Below are 19141 nucleotides of genomic sequence, written 5' to 3' on the forward strand. Positions count from 1 at the left end.
GCCACAGAAGGTGAGCTGGTCCTTCCGGAGGTAGAGAGTGTGAAATGGCAAGGGAGAGGACATCACGCCTATGAGTATGAGAGAGAAACTCCTCAAAGGGAAAAACGTGAGCCACAGACGCCACTGACAGTTCGCATCCGCGTGGACTGGTGTAAGGCTCTCAGCTTGGCAATAGGAGAAGATAAAAAATTTTAATCATAGCCAATTTCAAACATCTGGAAAAATAGAAAGACTGCTATACTGAATCCCTGTACACCATGGCCTAGCTTCAAAACTTACCATGATAAAGACACCTCATTTTATCTTGCTTTATATAATCCCACTTGCACTGAATAATTTTCAAGAAAAACTCAGATAGCATATTATTTTATCTACATATGCTGCAATATGAGACAAGGACTCATATTTTAAAACGAAAGTACAAAAAATATTTAAGATCGTTATTGTAGAATAAAATTTAAAGAAGCTTGGTTGCTAACCTGAGGATAGCCATTGAAAGTGACTTGATAATTTCCACATGGTCTGGGACAGATAAGCAAGGGGCAGTGATTACACACCTAAGAGTTTAAGGGCTATGTGGCAAAAGAGACTTTGTGGTTATCCCTTATTAGCTCCAACCCAGTTTTTGACTTTTTTTCATTATCAGTTACATTCTTACATGTAACCATCAGGCAAATTTCCTCGAGCTCCCTGTCAATCTTCTAGTGTGCAGAAACAAGGCCAGGGAAGCATATCATTTTAAATGTCGTGATGATGCTTTTTCAACTGTACTTGTACAATGTTTTAAATCATATTGGTCCTTTAATACATACTGAATGCTATGTTCTCCAAAGAATTTTTCCAATTAGAAAAAAATCATTCTTCTTTAAGATATCCAAATTATATGGTTTGTATTTATAGTACCAGATTTACTTCTGTCTTGGATACAAATTATATATATATATATATATATATAATGCATCATAAGCACTGCTTTGTTTTTTTTTTTTTTAAGATTTTATTTATTTATTCGACAGAGATAGAGACAGCCAGCGAGAGAGGGAACACAAGCAGGGGGAGTGGGAGAGGAAGAAGCAGGCTCATAGCGGAGGAGCCTGATGTGGGGCTCGATCCCATAATGCCAGGATCACGCCCTGAGCCGAAGGCAGATGCTTAACCGCTGTGCCACCCAGGCGCCCCCACACTGCTTTGCTCTTAGCTGTGACTTAAGAACTGTTTTTTTGAATCATACTGATAAAAAAAAAAAAAAAGTAAGCTTTTTTGAAAGACTGAACTCCATGTGAGCTGGAGTTAGCTGTGGCAACAATTTTTTTCATATAGAATCTTAGATAGGTAATGCCCTCTGATTACTACCAATTACCCACACTAGAAATAGCACCCAACTAGAAATAGCACCCAACAAAACTAGCCTTATGAGACTATAACGAAGAGATTCAGGTCACTGGAAATTAATGAGTAGCTTGGTCTACGGAATTCATCTCAACAATGAACAAATAAAGATAGGAAAAACGTGATACTCCTTCTTCCAATCTCCCAGTGTACTGGTTTTCTATTGGTGAAAATGGGGCCAGATACACAAAAATATAGTCTGAGAACTCATAAAAACAGAAAAATAATTTCAGATGTGTATAGCACTGATAGGCACTAGAAGGGGCACTGAGGAAGGTAAAGTTATACTCCATGGTTTCTGTCTTTCTATGACTAAAGTTACTGAAATTTACGTTAGCTTTCATATGGGCAATGGTATGATGTTCATACATCTTTTAGATGTCTAACAAATTGATAATTGCCAACAACTAGGATTAATTGGACTGTGCAATTAACTATTAAAAAAATGTGTTTTTGAAACATATTTCTACTGACTAACCTACTCACACTCTTTTCCATGCAATAGATCATCCTTATTAATTTCCTCTGTTGTGATGCATACCAGCCCTTCATGGGAAAAGAAACAACTTTTGATTACATTTTGACATATGAGTATAAAATAATCATACTTGGAAAACAATCACACGCCCTTCGTTTTCACCGATGGAAGTTTAACTTGTATTTTTGTAATGCTGGATGAAAGCAATAACCATTCGTTCCATAATTCAGCTGCAGGAAGTGCACATTTTCCCACAGAGACAGGTTTCTGCAATTATAGTCTTAGATGTTGAAATCTTAACTCGCTGGAAGGAAAATAAGTAAATAAATAAAATACTAACAAACATGCAGTTCCAGAAATGCCCCTGCTTGTAAGAACATCTGATTATTGAAACGTGTGCACCAAATGTGCACAGTGCAGTGAAACTTTTACAACACTGGCTGGGACACAGAAATTGACCTTGATTTACTTGGAATGTATTCTTTCCATAATCATCAAGCATTCATTAAAATTCAAGTAAATGTTTTGAATTAACATAATGATAAGTGGACCAATTATTCCTACAACTGAAAAATAATGAAGTTTCAATATTGGGTTTCACTATGACTTTAAGCAATGTTTGCACGAAGTTATGTTAAATTTGAGAGGAACTTAAATAAAAATACATTACACTGAATTTGGAACTGAACCAGTCATGGTTCAGTAACATTCGATGGTTAATCAAGAACTACTCAAGAACATTTTTTCCTAATGCCCATGAGAGTCTACCAAATACCGCCACCGTGAATTTAAACCAGAAAGCTTGCCTAGGTCTTGAAAATCATTGTAATTAAAATATCCTCCATTATCCACTGTTCCCTTCTTGAGACATTTGGGAAACGGAATCCAACCCAAATGGTTTCTCTCTCCCGACTGAAACGCTTTGAGATTTTTCTCTCACTTGGGGTCTAGCTGCCAAGGAAATCTCACTTGGATAAATTAAATAATTTTCTTTTCATTGGCATTGCTGGCGTTCTGTGGAAAGAGGATGAAAGGCATGAGGGGACAGGGAGAGCTACAGCAGTTCCTTCCCAGCGCTAACTGGGTTCTTAGCTGGATGCCTGGAAATAGCTCTTCTTAGATAGAACCATCTCAGGCTCCCCTCCACCCCCATCACTGCAGGGGGCAGTGGCAACTGAGAGAGGCTTTTCCTCCTTCCTTTTGGCTCTGATTCAGCTCACAGATCCCTCAGCCAAGAACCTGAGAAGGCAGGATGAGATCGGGAAGCCTTCCTGGATCTCTGCCTCTAGGGAACAGTGCCAGCTGGACCGCCCTAGAAGGACGAACGTGTCCTGCAGAGGCCTTGGGTAGACACGACTTGATTTAGGCTATTGAAATTGCTTCTTGTAGAGTCTTCCAGGACAATTTATAAAAGAAAACACTTCCTGTGTCCTGGTTACACGATTAGTGAATTGTACATTCATCTTGAATAGGGTCTGCGGTCTCATAAAACAGCACTTGTGATATAACCCACCAAATTACTGTGTCAGTGGGACAATTTTTTATATTCCACAAGCTAAAATATTAATTATTTCTAATTATAATTAAAAAATCCAAGGCAAAACCTTGAATAACCACTCTGAATTGATTGTCTTTTATGGGGAGACATGTTGATGGAGTGGTCCTCTGAAAGTCCAGCAAATGATACAACTTTGTTTTCTGATGCTGTAATTCTCATCATTTAAAGAAAATGCACAGGAAGTCGGGAGATGGCTCGATCACCTCCAGTGACTATTTGACCAAAAAGAACACTTTGGGGAAGCCGTTACATCTTCCCAAACAAAGTCAAGTGCCAAGTCACACTGTTCACATTTGTTAAGGGTTTTTGCCCACTCAAATATTTAACTTAATGCCTTGGCATTAACTCGACCAATGTTTATTCTGTATCCACTTTGTATAGGACAAGCTTTGGGAAGCTTTTTTTCCCCCTTGTATTTGTAATAAAAATGTTTTTAAAAGCTCATTTCAATTTGCAACACATGACTGTGGAAGCTGAAGAATTATTTTTAAGTGAAAGCTCTCATTTTAGTTGTGCTGTTCAAGGACAGAAAAAAATAAGATCCAGGGCTACACTTAAAAGCTGAAATAGGTAACAGAGCCAGGGTACCCTTAATGGAGTATGGAGTGAGGGTTGCCCCACTGTAAAGAACTGGCTTATTAATATGAATGAAGGCTGCTTAATTAGGTTTTTGTTAGATAAATAAACTCACTTGAGAGTTTCTGCAAGTAAGAAACTTCCTATGTGAAAATTACTTAGATAAGTAAGTTTTTAGGAGCGTATGTAAAAGAAAGTATGTATCTACATTTGAATCATTTGTTACCGTGTTTGTTTATACATTTAAAAGTCTATACTAAGTGGGGTATGTAGGTGGCTTAGTTGGCTAACCGTCCAACTCTTGATTTCAGCTCAGGTCATGATCTCAAGAGTCCTGAGTCTGCTCTGTGCATGAAGTCCACTTGAGATTCTCTCTCTCCCTCTCCTTTTGCCCCCCTCCCCCCATGGGTGCTCTCTCTCTAAATAAATAAATAAAACCTTTTAAAAAAATAAATAAAAAATAAAAGGCTATCCTAAGCTAATTACTAATTATCTAAGAAGAACTACTAAGAAAAAACATGAAGAATTTTCATAAATTCCTTTTCTCTAAGCATTATTTCTATATCCTCCACCACTATTAGTATTCAATATTGACTTTTTCCTCGCTGAAAAGGACTGAGTAATAATCCATTTTAAGATTATTAACAGAAGTAGCAGAGGTAAATTCTAGAGGAGGCTATTTGAAAAATACAGCCTGTGGATGAATCATTCCAGAAAGGAGAGTTTTAAGGCTTGAATTGAACTTTTAGCGAAAGGGTAAATCACGGAAGTTATCAAACCACAGAGCTCACTGTGAGGTGCTCAGAGCCGAGAGGCTATTTGTAGGGGAAAGGGGCCACGAGAAACCATTGCGAGTCGACCAAAAACTGCAACTTCATCTGATGGAGATTCTAATGTGTTTTCACCAGTCACGTGATTTTGCTCAGAGCTGTTACTTTCTGTACCACTAATCCCTTGGTCTCTCCTTTGGGCAGGTGTGGTATTCCCTTACTTTCCAAGACTCGGGCGCTACAATCTCAATTTCCACGAGGCACAGCAGGCTTGTCTGGACCAGGATGCTGTGATTGCCTCCTTCGACCAGCTGTACGATGCCTGGCGGAGCGGGCTGGACTGGTGCAATGCCGGCTGGCTCAATGACGGGTCTGTGCAGTATCCCATCACAAAGCCCAGAGAGCCTTGCGGAGGCCAGAACACGGTGCCCGGTGTCAGGAACTACGGGTTTTGGGATAAAGAAAAAAGCAGATATGATGTTTTCTGTTTTACATCTAACTTCAATGGTAAGCTATTAACTGTACTGCCTTCTTTCCTGTCCTGGGGACCAATACATACTATAACCCCACACTCCATTTTTAACCTTACCTACTTAAAAAAGAAAGGAACGTGGCTTTGATGTACTGGCCTTAGTTGGAAAAGATGCAAAGTTCTTTAACGTCATAATTTTTAAAAATATCCATGTGAGCAAAAATGCATATTTCCACTATTCCTAGGTCTTATTGCATTCGATTGTAGTTATAAAATAGTTTAAATTGAGATAGTCTGTGGGGTCTGTTTGTCACTGACAAAGATGCTGCTGCCACTGTGTGTGATGGAGATGCGTGCCCTGGGACAGAGAGCTCTTCATGGAAGTGAGAGTAGCCTCCCTGTCACGCTCTCCTTCTCCGAATCACAAAGTCAATTATGTTCATAGTTGATCAGCAAAACTCACAATGAAGAGAGAGCTGAGTAAAGAGAACTTTGCAAATAAATTAGTAGCAATAACACCGAAGATGAAAGCAGAAGAAGAGAGATCCAGGTTGCCTCGGTGTTGTTGACTTATCTGTTGCCTTCAGTGTAGCTCCCAACCCTGTCTTGCCTCATCCAGAACCAGCTACGCAATTTGTGGGGCCCAGTGCAGAATGAAAATGTGGGTTCCTTGTTCAAAAATTACAAATTTTACGATGGTGACAGCAATACATTCAACAAACGTGGGGCCCTGTGTAATTGCACAGGTCACACGCCCATAGCGCAAACCCTGGCCCCATCGTTTTATATTTTAGTTCCCTGGTGACATGCTTTGGGAAAAGTAGCAAGCGATCAGGGATGACCCAACTTTCTGTAAAGGGCCAGATGATAAATGCTTTTGGCTTTGTGGGCCATGTGGTCTCTGTTGCAACTACTCGATGTAGCTTTGTACGTTAAATGTCAAACAGCCGCAGACAGTATTTAATGGATGGCTATGGCCGTGTTTTAACAAAACTTCCGGTGACCCCTGCGCTGTAGTTTGTGGACCTCTGGTATGGATGATAGAGCCAACCTTCTAACTCATGTTCCAGTGGCCTCTACCTTTCCTCCAGATCACGTCGTCTTAGTCTTGCCAGAAAGAATTGGCAAGCATTAATTTGTACTTAGTAATCTCTATATAGTGGAGGGCAAGGAGACATCCCATTACAATGTGTACTCAGGTAAGAGACTGATTGTATTCCACCTGAGACTCAAAGTCAGGGAAAAGAAATCTTTGGTTAGCACTTCAGCCAGTTAATGTCATTCTTTAAACATTGTATGCATATTTAATATACATTGGAGGTATTTCAGTAATTAACTTTATTCAAGGAGTGGTTAAGACTAATTCGCTTTTTCTTGTGCAATCAAGAAATGGTTAGGTGTCAGGGCTCCCACTGAATAAATAAATTCATCCTCTTTGCTAGTAACTGAACAGACTGGGTTCACATTCTGAGTCCGCATTATTTAAGGCAAGTGACTTCCTGTATTTTTTGCATTTTCATACTGTAGTCTTTGAATCAGAATAATGGCTTATTGATACCTGTAATGAAAAGGACTTGAGGGCTTTTGATTTTTTTTAAATGGACTTTTATGTCAGGAATTTTTTTGATCTTTTCACATTCAAATTTTGCCTCTCCAGAAACTTGTGCTAGGGTTGAGTCTTGCTACAGCTAGAATTTAAATAGCTCTTGCTTTTAACATGGACTTCTGTCCTCCCTGGTGCTACAGAAGGGCCCTTTTAGTCACTAATTAGCCAACAGAAACCGCATCTGTCATTTCCCTTCTCAGTTTCAAAGCTATAAAAGGGCACGTCTGAACACATATTAAGGGGCAAGGAAAAAACTAATTTAGCGGAGAATGACCGGGGTGGGGGGGGGGCGCTACGTTTCACCGACAACCCTGTGTTCCCAAACCTTCACAGACATTGCGCTATCTCCCCCTTCGCTGAGAAACCCTTCCGTTTGGGCTCCCACCCTCTCGGGCGGCTGGGCTGCAGACGGGGCGCCTTGACTCTCTCTCCTTCTCCCCGCAGGCCGGTTTTACTACCTGATTCACCCCACCAAGCTGACCTACGACGAAGCGGTGCAGGCTTGTCTCAATGATGGTGCTCAGATCGCGAAAGTGGGCCAGATATTCGCCGCCTGGAAACTTCTGGGATACGACCGCTGCGATGCGGGCTGGCTGGCCGATGGCAGCGTCCGCTACCCCATCTCCAGGCCGAGAAGGCGCTGCAGTCCTACCGAGGCTGCCGTGCGCTTCGCGGGCTTCCCAGACAAAAAGCATAAGCTGTATGGTGTCTACTGCTTCAGAGCATACAACTGAGCGTGCCCCTAGAGCACACCAGTTTTAAAGTCATTAAGAACATGTGAAAGGTTGTTGTTGTTTGTTTTGTTTTTTTCAATATGAACTCATGCAAGTTACCAAAACTGTGATAGCCCTTTTTTACTTACTGGAAAGAGTCATTTTCATAAAGGCCAATTCATTCATTTGTTTTTGTAAAGCTATCATTCAATATATATTATAAATTAATATAATTTTAAAGGAAGCGCTAGGTAAGGAGGCTGTAGAGCCGACCGGTTAGGCTACATCATGGCAGTGAAGTATCCGTTCACGCCCGCGGCAGACAGAGCTTGAGGATGGCTGGGATCAACTGTAGGAAAGGACAGCTACTCAGAGCAGCTTCCACAAGCACAAATTTTACACATTTGTACCATTTTGAAATGCACTATGATATGCAAATTAGAGCAACAGATTGGACATACAGGCTTCTTCGCATAAACTGAGATTCCGAGAGGTGGCACAAAACTCAGTTTCACAAGGGAACCATCTACACTTTTCTAAAAGATATTATTTCAAGTCTCCGATAAACACAATGTGTTAGTCTTTAAAATCCTGCCTTTTTGACCAAAAAAAAAAAAAAAAAATTCGTATGGACTCCAATGCCTAGTAAAAGCACAGTTGAAACTCCTTAATAACCCCATTTCTATGAAGTATGAAACATAAATAAGCAGATAATATTTAACCAATCAGAGACTCCTACCTTCTTTTCATTGAAATGACACACGCCTGAGAAGAATCGCTCCATGTGTGAGCAGCTTTACTGAGTGCTATTTAAATTCTAAGGGCGGTCTGCTAAGCAGCATCAGCACCTACTCAGGGCAGTTCTAGAGATAAACTGCTGGACAGAAAAACTGTAAAATTTAGCAGCTTGATTTTATGTTAGCCTATGAAATATATTGTCCTATAAAAATAACTTTAAACTATTTAATATTTCCTTCTTATTTACCTTACATGAAAACAATTTAAATCACAAAAGGAATGAATACCTGTACACTTGCCTAACCAACAAATACAGACCCAACTTTCAAAATTCCCATTATTTGTCTTTGTATATATCCTAGAAAGCCCAACTGGTGCCTGTGTGGGGGGAAACTAGTGAACAAAGGCGTTCCTGACCTTCCTCCATATAGAAAACGTGGTCAATGATGTCACTTTCCTTGCTGGTCATCATTAGGCTGAAATGAAACGCAGAAGCTCCCATCAGAGAGTTGACACTAAAATCTTCGGGGCTTTAAAATGAAAGGGTAAGACCAGCTTCAGAAAAACAACTTTGGACATTAGCAGCTCCAATATTAAATAAAGCTCTGTTTTCCTATATTTTTATGACTGTTGAGATCCCGCAGGGACCAATATTTGTATTCAAATTACATTTCATGGTTTCCCATTGTTTCACAATGAGTTCTAATAAATGGGATTTAGTATAACAATCCAAGTATGACATAGCTGGTATGCTTTCATGAATGTTTTTATGTAGATTTTCCTCCCATGAACATGAGTAAATAAATCTGTTTCCTGAATTGATTGTGGTTGCATTGAAAGCTCTGTAATAATTCTAATAAATTACTCTATAGAGAGTTACATGTGTGGAAGGTATAGAACAATTGGAAGTCCACGAAACCATAATTATATCCATACATTATCTAGAGAAAATACTGTAAATAAAAGATCATTTCTTTTATCGAAGCATATCTGGGAAATTTCAGATGCTTTAATATTAAAAGAGGACAATGTATGCATGCACATTTTTACATTAGGTTGGATATGCAAATTGTACAAAAATATAAATCCAAAGAGATGGTAAAGGTTACCTCAAACACTGCTGATACACTAGAACTGAAACTTCTAAATTAAAAATACCTGAATGGTCTAGGATAAGAGAAATACATTTTTTAAAGAGGGGACTATTTCCAAAATAGCAACTTTAACACCTCAAACATGGGGGTTAGCATATTGGAGGGAGCCCATTCCTGAATGATTATAACCCACATTACAAGAATTTTATCGGAAATGCAAGTGGAAACACATTTCTATTGAAGCAGACATGTAATTTTCAGTTATTGCTGCAGAACTCTACCTTTATAATATTAAGCATAGTAGCGTTTCTTAACTTTTGAATACTTACTAGTATTGGAATTGGTGCTGTTCAAAATCTCTGGAGTGACTGTTACCTAATTAAAATCTATACTGATTGCACACCATTTTTCCATGCTTATGTAAAAAAAAATCTTAACAGAATGAATACTGCTGGGCAGAATTTTTATCTCCTGACTTGCCCCAAAGGATCAGAATCCCCTTATCCCTGTGGACTCCTACCTGAGTAAGGGTTTTTTAATGTTCTTACTTTACAGTTTTTCCATCAATGTCTATTTTCCTACTTCATTCCCCAAGATATCTGACTGAGGATTCCTAAAAAAAAAAAAAAAAAATCTATCCTAACACATACAATTCCTAAAAGAAAGTCAGTGCAGCACTGGCGAATTCAGACTTTATTCCTCAGACTTGGGTTCCAAGAGTATCAGAGATGAGGTGGGAGTCTGGGTTAGGAAATCTTGTTTTGACATTTTGTCCATAATTAACAACTGTGGCCCATGTAAGGAACCCCAAAGCTGACCTGCAAATTTCACTGAGACACCAACATTTGAGAACACCAACAAAAAGAAATGATTCACATGGAAAGAAGGACTAGGGATGAAAGTGAATCATATTAACACTGGAAACCATCTTTAAATGACTGCTGCCATATTTTATCACGGTAATTTTTAGTCAAATATGGTATTTGTAAATTTAAACCTTCTGTCATAGAAAGGGGGCTGGTACCTGTTTAAGCTTTATTTTATGCAATAATATAGTCGCTTATTATTTTGGCAGTTAGAAGTAGACTCAAAGGAGATTCCAATTTGGTTGCTGGCAGCCATACTGGGTTTCTTGATTTCAGCGCTCCAAAGAATACAGTGGTCCCATGGAGTAGCTGACCACCAAGGAGGGGAGGAGTAAAAGGGAATTACCTATCCGTTTTCAACAGGGAATGCATCAAGAGCGATCAATGGATAACTGACGGAGTTTTGTTGAGAAGTGAACTCTATCGTAGCTCGCTACTGCCAGATCAGCAATGATGTACAACAAAAGAAATGAAATTCAAAAGTCATTAAACCGCCTGATTAAAAGAAAAACCAGTATTTAAAGGCATTTAATACCTACTGAGCACAAATCTGAGAAGAACCAATCTGTATTGCCAAAAAAAAAAAAGTGTTTTCATTTTCTGTAAGATACAATGAACTGCTAAACAAACATTAAAAGTCAATTTTGTGTTACCACAGTATCTTTTGATTCGTCTGAGTTGTAGAATCTTAGCTATTAATCTTTGGTCAATCTCTATAAATACATTATTTCAAGAAAAGATATTTAACCCATCCTTGTTTTGATACATTTCAGTTTAAATTGTAAACAACATAACAAAATTTCCATTTCCTATTACTTTTGTAAAGTTAAGGGGGAGAAAAGTACGTATCTATGGTAATTGCTGTTATCAGTAATAGTATATCCCAAAATCTTTTTCCCCCTTTTTACAGGATTCAAATCTTCATTTATTTTGCTCACCAGGTTAGCAATTCCAGAAATCTGTGGTGTTGTTAATTAAAGTAATAGGCTTAACATGCTGTATGACTTCAGTCATTAGCACTGAATTAAAAGAAAGATCCTTATTTTCATAGTGAAGTCCTCATACCCCAATAACAAGGAATATACCTTCCCTGAATTTTCAACATGGAGAATACTTTCTGGAGATTGCTGGCATATAGAAATCGCTTCTTGGGTACAAGAGTCTATAGCTGGTACAGTGACTTGAATGCAAAAACACCCAAAACAGTTTGAGTCATTGACATTCAAACAGAAAAGTACACTTTAAAATTTTTCCTGTACTTATATGCAATACAACGAACAACTTTGGAGAAGAAAGTACAAGACTAAATATGAAAGTAAATAATCATTAAGTGCTTAAGTTCTAACACAGATGAAAGATATCATTTTCCACTTTGCCAGCAAATTTCACGTATGACTGTTGCCCAAATACTAAGCCCGCTGGGTACCAGTATCAAAGAGTCATATGGAATTTCAAAGTGCTTAAATAAAAAGTTAAAACTGTTCACATGTGATGCTTTTAGTTCCCCACCAAGCGATAACACCTAATACTGAGACTATTCTTGGGTAGAGTGGACTCTGTCCAGGATGGCCAGATATGCAAGGAGGCTAAAAACAGTGCAGGATTATGGGGTAGTAGGAGGGAGATAACTGTGCCCTAAGAAGACACTGATACAGAAGTGTAAGGAAAGGAGCTTTCCTTTTGTGTCTCGATTTCTTGGGCTCTCTAGTTAGAATTACTGAGAGGCCCCGCTTAAGACGGCTCTATAGTCCTTATTTCTCTGTCGATGATATATTTAGGAAATGGTCAGCAGGCTACACACCCCAATCGTAGGAAGGAAATTCACTACACATATATTTTTTTTTTCACTAAGAAGCAAACAAAGCTTATTTATTTTCTCTATATTTCTTTCCAGCCAATAAAGTTTGTCACCTCCATAGCCACTCATCATCTGAAACAACTTGGGTCAGCCCAGAGGGTGATTCCATGTCTTTCTTGAAATCAACCAATTTTCCTTCTCAACATATCTCTGTCCACTGGGGCTGTTCAACATCACGGGCTTCAGCTGTTGAAAGATGGCTCTTTATTTAGTTGGTGTCTGACTACAGGCTGAGGTCAGTTTATTTCGGGGAATCCTCCCCTGGTGGAGAGAAAGCTCGGATTCCCCGTTACCTACCAAAGAAAAACTATTGGCTTTAACAACAAATACAAGATTCTTGGATGGCAAAAGAATTCTAAGAGTATTTTAGTCCCATCTTTTTCTTCCTAAGGAAGGGGCCCAATCATCAGCTCTTCATCCTGCTTAAAATATCTGGGTTTTAAAAATTTGTTTATTTTAAAATGTTTCTCCTTTTGATTTGGATCAATGAAAATTCTGCCTGCCAAAACTCATATATATGTAGAGAGCAGAAAAAGATAAAAAGCGATTGAGTTTGAGGTTTTAGTCTTTGAAAGGCTCTTCTTTGAAGATGCTGAGAATCTTGCATGTGAATCTAAAATGGAGCTTGCAGAACCACTCATTTATTATTCTGATAAATAAACATATTCGCGTGTAATGATTGCTGTGAGCCCAGAGAAAAGATAAATAAAATCCTTTGCGGTTCTTCCTGTGTTTGAGTTCTGCCAAACTGACTATCCTTACTCCATGGGAAGACACTTAATCCTGTGATGAGAGCCAAATTTCAGATGGCTAAGAAGCAAATTCTGTTGTTCTGATAGAAATTATGTTTTTAAGGGCGCCTGAGTGGCTCAGCCAGTTAAGTGTCTGCCTTTGGCTCAGGTCATGATCCTGGGGTCCTGGGATCCAGTCCCCCATCAGGCTCTGCATTCAGTGGGGAGTCTGCTTGTCCCTCTGCTTCTTCCCCCGCTTGTGCTCTCTTTCTCTCAAATAATAAAATCTATAAAAAAATAAAAGACATTTAAAAAAATTGTTTTTAAAAACCAACCTTTAAGTTCAATATACATGAAAATTTAGTAATCTGTTAAAGCCGTTGTATTCAGCATATTGCAATCACCTGGGGAACTTCAGAAAAATACTGAGATCTGCAGCTTTCCCTAGCAGATCATGGTGAAGGGTGCAATCTGGACTTTGGAAATTTTTAAAACCACCCTCCCAAACCCAGCCAATTCTAATATGCAGCCAGGGTTGAGGACCACCTGCTTTTTTTCTTCTATCTTTGTTAAAGATTTATTAATTTATTTATTTGAGAGAGAGAGAGAGAGAGAAAGCAGGGGGAGGAGCAACGGGAGGGGGAGAGAGAGTCCCAAGCAGACCCCACACTGAGCATGGAGCCAGACGTTGGCTCAATCCCACAACCTGAGCTGAAACCAAGAGGTGGATGCCCAACCGACTGGGCCACCAGGTGCCCCTGAGAACCACCAGCCTAAACAAACTTAAGATGAAAAACCAAAGCCATTCAATTGATATAAGATTCAATTGATATTTATAGCTCACAACTAAAAATGATTCTAAACCAGTAAAATTTGTTTGAATTTATTGAACTTAGAATATTCTTCAAATATGAATGTTTAATTCATTAGACTTCCTTTTCCTTCTAGTGAAGGACTTCCTGGACTTCCTTTTCCATCATGTCAGCAAATGTGTATCTAATAAGCTATTTTTCTGCCTGCCTGACCTATTATTGTTACTCCTTCTATAAAAACTACTTGAAGCCATTATATGTTATCCTGAAACCAAACTCTATCCTATCTAAAGTACTGATATTCAAGGACTATAAAATAACTGTGGAGAACATTTTGGGGACAAGAAACTCCATGCTGAAGCCAATGGCTTCTGAGATTCCAGTTCTATCTCAGAAAAAAAGACCTATGTCCACCATGAACTTTACAAACACGGACACTCAGACAAAGAAAGAAAGAAAGAAAGAAAGAAAGAAAGAAAGAAAGCAAGCCAACACAATGCCAGTGAGAGAGAAAAGAGGTTGGGGGTACAGGGATGGAAGGGACACAAAGATTAAGAGAGAAAAAAGAAATCAAGGAGAGAAGAGAAAGAAATCTACCCCTGCCCCGAATAAGGACATATGGTTCAATAAAAATAGCTTATCAAGTACCAGAGACAACTGTCTACTTTTTAAAACTCTTAAGAGTACACATTAAAATACAGAAATACTGCCATTTTCCAAAAGCATGCTTATTCCATGGCATGCATCCTTAGTATTTTATCACTAATTCGCTCATCAAATGAAAGATATTGGGCTACTAATAATCTGAAGACAGAGTTGCCCACAGTGCTGAGCACAGACTCCAGAACGAGCGAGCAGCAGTTTGAATCCAGCTCGGCCACCTACTGATTCTGGGAAATCATACAATGTTTCTTGGCCTTGGTTTCCCCCATCTAGAAGCCGAGCTATTGGTATCAATGATCTCATGAACTCCTGCCTCGTAAGGTTATAAAATCTGTTTGAGTTCATATGTTTTGGTACTAGCTAACACAATATACCATACTATATTAAAAGGACTTCAGGTATACAGTTTATTTAATCCACTTAACCCTATAATATATGTATTATTACCTACATTTTTACAAGGAGAAAATAAAGGCCCAGAGAGGTTAAATGACTTGTCCAAATCACAGAGTTTCTTAGAAGTAGCAAAATAAAGACTTAAATAAAGCAGATGGTTTAAAGCGTTGCCCTCCTAACCACTGCACCATACTTAACCTCATGGCAAATGATAAAACAGCTCCTGGCACATAGGAAGCACTCTGTAAGTCTTAGCTCTTCTCCTATTAGACTCTATGCACAGATTCACAAGTCAAATAGAGAAACAGGCCTCAGCTTCCTCAGCTGAAAAAAGTGATCACGATACCAACATTACAACTTCATTTTTCTCATAATGAGATGAGATTATTTGAAGGTATAAAGCTCATTATCACTCATCATTACATACTACCTTGAAGTATCTTTAGTTTGTTCATGTTGTTACTATGTAACTCTTTAATATATAATTAAATTTTTATTTGTATAAGCTCTTGGTCAACATGCTAGATTATAAATTTCCAAAAGCACAGACAATATAATATTACTTTAATAATACTTTACAGCAAAGGCTAGCACAGTGCTGTACATGTAAATTGGAAATTAATGTTTTTATCACAAAATACATATTTATAGTAAAAATACCAGAAAATACAGATAAGCACCCAAAAAATGAAGATCACTCATAATCCAAATACCCGGGGAGGAGGGAATCACTGTTAAATTTTGTTTTATCGGATCATATTTTCCATTATGGGTGTGACTAGGTCATAATTTTTAATAAAAAATAGATTATAGGTTTTATTTAAATAATAAATTAATTGATTAATCAATTCTACAAATTCTAAAATGTATACACTATGCCCTTAATAAAACTATGTGATTTCCTAATCGGCTTGTGGGCCTGGTATGATGGCCTGAGTCTGCTACAACACGCTGAGGCAAATGTAAGACATGAACAATGCAGTTCAATGATAAATGAGCACGAAATGTCCTTTAGGCACCCTTCAGCTTCCTCAATTCTATGGTTTGTGCACAGCACGGAGGCCAGTGGTCTGGCATTGGCAGAGCGGATAAAGGCCTGCGCCTTCCGTCCCTAGCTTTACACGAAACAAAGGAAAGATTAGGGGCTGAAGTCATGAAGACTTCCTATCAGAACAGTTCCCGTGCAAAGAATAAAGTTCTATTTTGTATCCTTTCTAGTGGCAAGACTAATTCTAAATTTTAAAGAACAGAATGATAACCAATTACCTGGCTGGGTTAAAAAGAATAAATATTAATTAGAAAGGTGCACTAACCATGTAACCGCAGTTAGGTCTTACCAAGAAGATAAAGGAAGCCACCCAAATCTGACAACTTCATTGCAAGCTGACTCCATAGTAAAGCCTCCGTGGAGGAAAGTTGAGGCCTCAGGGTTGGGAGGGTTTGGTGGGAGAACACTGTGTGGGAGGTACTTTGGAAACAGAAATACTGAACCAGTAAACAGCTGAACGGGGTCTAGAGATGGCGGCCCATGTTTTAGAGTCCGCGAAAGAAAGCCAATCAGGGGCCAACTGGTCTGGAGAAATAACTGCCTCTTACTGGCTCAGGCTTGACTGCACAAGTCCGTTTCGACGCATAAAGTAAATAAACTCCCTTCAATCTTGTTTGCACTAATACAAGGATAAATAAAACACTGCAAATATAACGAAAGCTTTCTCCTAACTGAAATGGAAATATTCAATGACTCTTCATATATAGAAGCCTTCGAAAAACATTTACAAGCATACAGTATTGATCTGAAGCTATGAAAGTTCTTCACTTCTATGCAAATAATCAAAAATATCAATTTTAAGAAGCCTGTTGTCTTTCTGATCTCAACTATCTGTAATCAATCAATCAATCACTCACATGCCCAGTAAAACTACTTCCTGAATTTCCACAGCAAAGATGTAGCATACACAAACTATTTAACAAACTAACATGCTACCGTGGTAGGGCATGGGAGCCTAGTAATTTCTGAAAAAAATTGGAAAAAACACTCCATATTTAATTCCATATGCTCCTCCCCCACTGTGTCATCCTCTGTGCCCGTTCTGTCACCCTTGGTATCTCTTGGTGAGGACCTGAATGACCTGCAGTGCTTTTCCAGAAGTGTCATGGGCATTTCAGATACAGTAATTCCTTACTGTGTGCGATTATCTCAGGACCCCTAACATCCCTCACTCTTCAAGACACTCAGTGCCAGAGATTACTCCCTTCCAATCGTTATAACAGTTCAAAACACACCACACATTTCCCTACATCCCCAAGATAGGCAGAAGCACCTTTCTGAGAACTGCCTGACTTTTTAATTGCAAGGTAGAAGATCTGAGTAGAAGGGGACTAAAGGAACGTTCCCCAGTGGACCTTCATGACATCTGCTACATGGCCACAACCAAGTTCCTGCCTTAATGTCCACCACAGTGGGAAAGGGGTGCTCCTCCCTCAACCAGCCACTGCTCTGGGGCTCAGTCAAACTCATCTCAGCATTTATCCCATTGGTTAAGATTATTTGTTAATGAAATCAGCTAATGTGTGTAAGTACTTCTAAGTGTACAATAAGTGCTATATTCTGGCACTGCTAAGTGATCGAGAAATGCTTTATTTGTCATCAATATCATCATCATCATCATTTGTGATTTCCTTTGCAAGCTTAGTATATGCATTTGCATTGACATGGATGGAACTGGAGGGGATTATGCTAAGTGAAATAAGTCAAGCATAGAAAGACAATTATCATATGGTTTCACTCATATGTGGAACAGAAGGAATAGAGCAGAGAACCACAGGGGAAGGGAGAGAAAACCAAATGGGAAGAAATCAGAGAGGGAGACAAACCATGAGAGACTATGGACCCCGGGAAACAAACTGAAGGTTACAGAAGGGAGGGGGTGGGGGGATGGGGTAATCAGGTGATGGGTATTAAGGACGGCACATGTTGGGATGAGCACTGTGTGTATACACAACTAATGAATCATTGAACACTACATCAAAATCTTATGATGTACTATATGCTGGCTAACTGAACATAATAAAAAAAAAAGTTTAGTATATCGAATAGCAATTTTGTCCAAAGACCCAAGCCTGGATGCTTATAATGATTACCCTTTAGTCTCCTAGATGCCAAGGTCTGTACAAAGCAAGTTATTCCTTCTTCAATCTGGTGATGATCAGCTTAAGACCTCAACCGTTCTTGCCCAACAGTCAAAATTTGAGCCCTGTAAATTGTACCCGTATTTCTAACAGACACGACGATTTCGTCCTTGACAGCATAGTTTTCAAAAAAGATTACTAAAATTCTTAACAAGGATGTTTTTACAGTTACTGAGTTGTAAAATCAAATACAATGTAAAATCTATGCAGCCACGTGCCCTGACAATTTTCTCACGGGCTGAACTGGTTGAAGTTTCTAAAATATAAGATGAGTGACATTTGAACTGATAATATTTCTTCTTGGCTTAGCAAATCGTCCTGTAGCAAGTGAAGCTTTCTTTCGTTGACCAAAGATCCTCCCTCTGGGATTTAAAATTAGAGCCAACTGTCTTGAAATTGTTCATTGTCAACTGTATGCATGGAAGTTTTGAGATACCATTAAATGAGAAACCTGAGACACCTGTTGTCTGGGCTGTGCCGGTGAGGTCGGCCAACCCGTAGCAGAGGTAAACACAGTTTGGGTACTTAATGGAATACTTTAAAATCTATTTTACAGGCATGGTTTAATTTTAGGGGAAGAGTTTTTTAATTCAATATTCACAAGTGCCTGCATCCTTTTAGTTCTCTCTGAAGGAAAAAACAACATGGTGGAGCATAAGGCTCAAAATAGATGTATTCATTAGTCCTTGCTAAGGATCTGTGCATAGTCTGGGGTGCCACATTTTATGTCCCAATTTAAAAGTCATTCAAGTTCAAATTCTTTTCAGTTGCAAATATGTTCAGGATCCCTGGGGTGTTTGTGACTGCACCAGATGGCTGGCAAATATGCAGAGCTCTACCTAATCTAACTTTTTATCTCAAAATAATTGAGTTTCTCCTTTTCACGTAGACTTTAATGAAAAGCAAATTGTGTAAGAGGGCAAATGTTATTGACGCTTGTTTGGGTTTTGTTGGGTGATTTGATGTTAGTCTTGGTAAATATGGGAAGAAATTAGGGTCCTAAGATAAGTTTCCAGGTCTGCAGGTGCTACTCGGCTTGGTCAATAAATGAGTGGAAATGTATGTAACTTGTCCCAGTGGAACTTATAAGAGCCCACAAATTTCCAAAGCACACCAATTTTTCCGACGTGACTGAAATATTTCCTGACTGGTCTAGTCAATGTTACGCATTTCAGCAGTTCTCCAACTATTTTCCGTCAGCTCACGCACCACAAGCAACACAGAGTTTTGTG

General features: G+C 38.9%; 1 protein-coding gene across 1 annotated transcript in view; it reads left to right on the forward strand.

Annotated features, from left to right (window-relative positions):
* HAPLN1 (hyaluronan and proteoglycan link protein 1) overlaps window positions 1-9118 on the forward strand; it is a 71313-nt gene extending 62195 nt beyond the window's left edge. Inside the window, exons 4-5 of the mRNA XM_008706377.2 lie at window positions 4976-5278; window positions 7294-9118. Coding sequence (XP_008704599.1) covers window positions 4976-5278; window positions 7294-7583 — 593 coding nt within the window. The 3' untranslated portion in view covers window positions 7584-9118. The remainder of the gene's footprint in view (window positions 1-4975; window positions 5279-7293) is intronic.
* Window positions 9119-19141: the final 10023 nt, after the last annotated feature.

Source organism: Ursus maritimus, unplaced genomic scaffold (assembly GCF_017311325.1).
Source record: "Ursus maritimus isolate PB19 unplaced genomic scaffold, ASM1731132v1 scaffold_5, whole genome shotgun sequence".
In the NCBI taxonomy this organism is placed as follows: domain Eukaryota; kingdom Metazoa; phylum Chordata; class Mammalia; order Carnivora; family Ursidae; genus Ursus; species Ursus maritimus.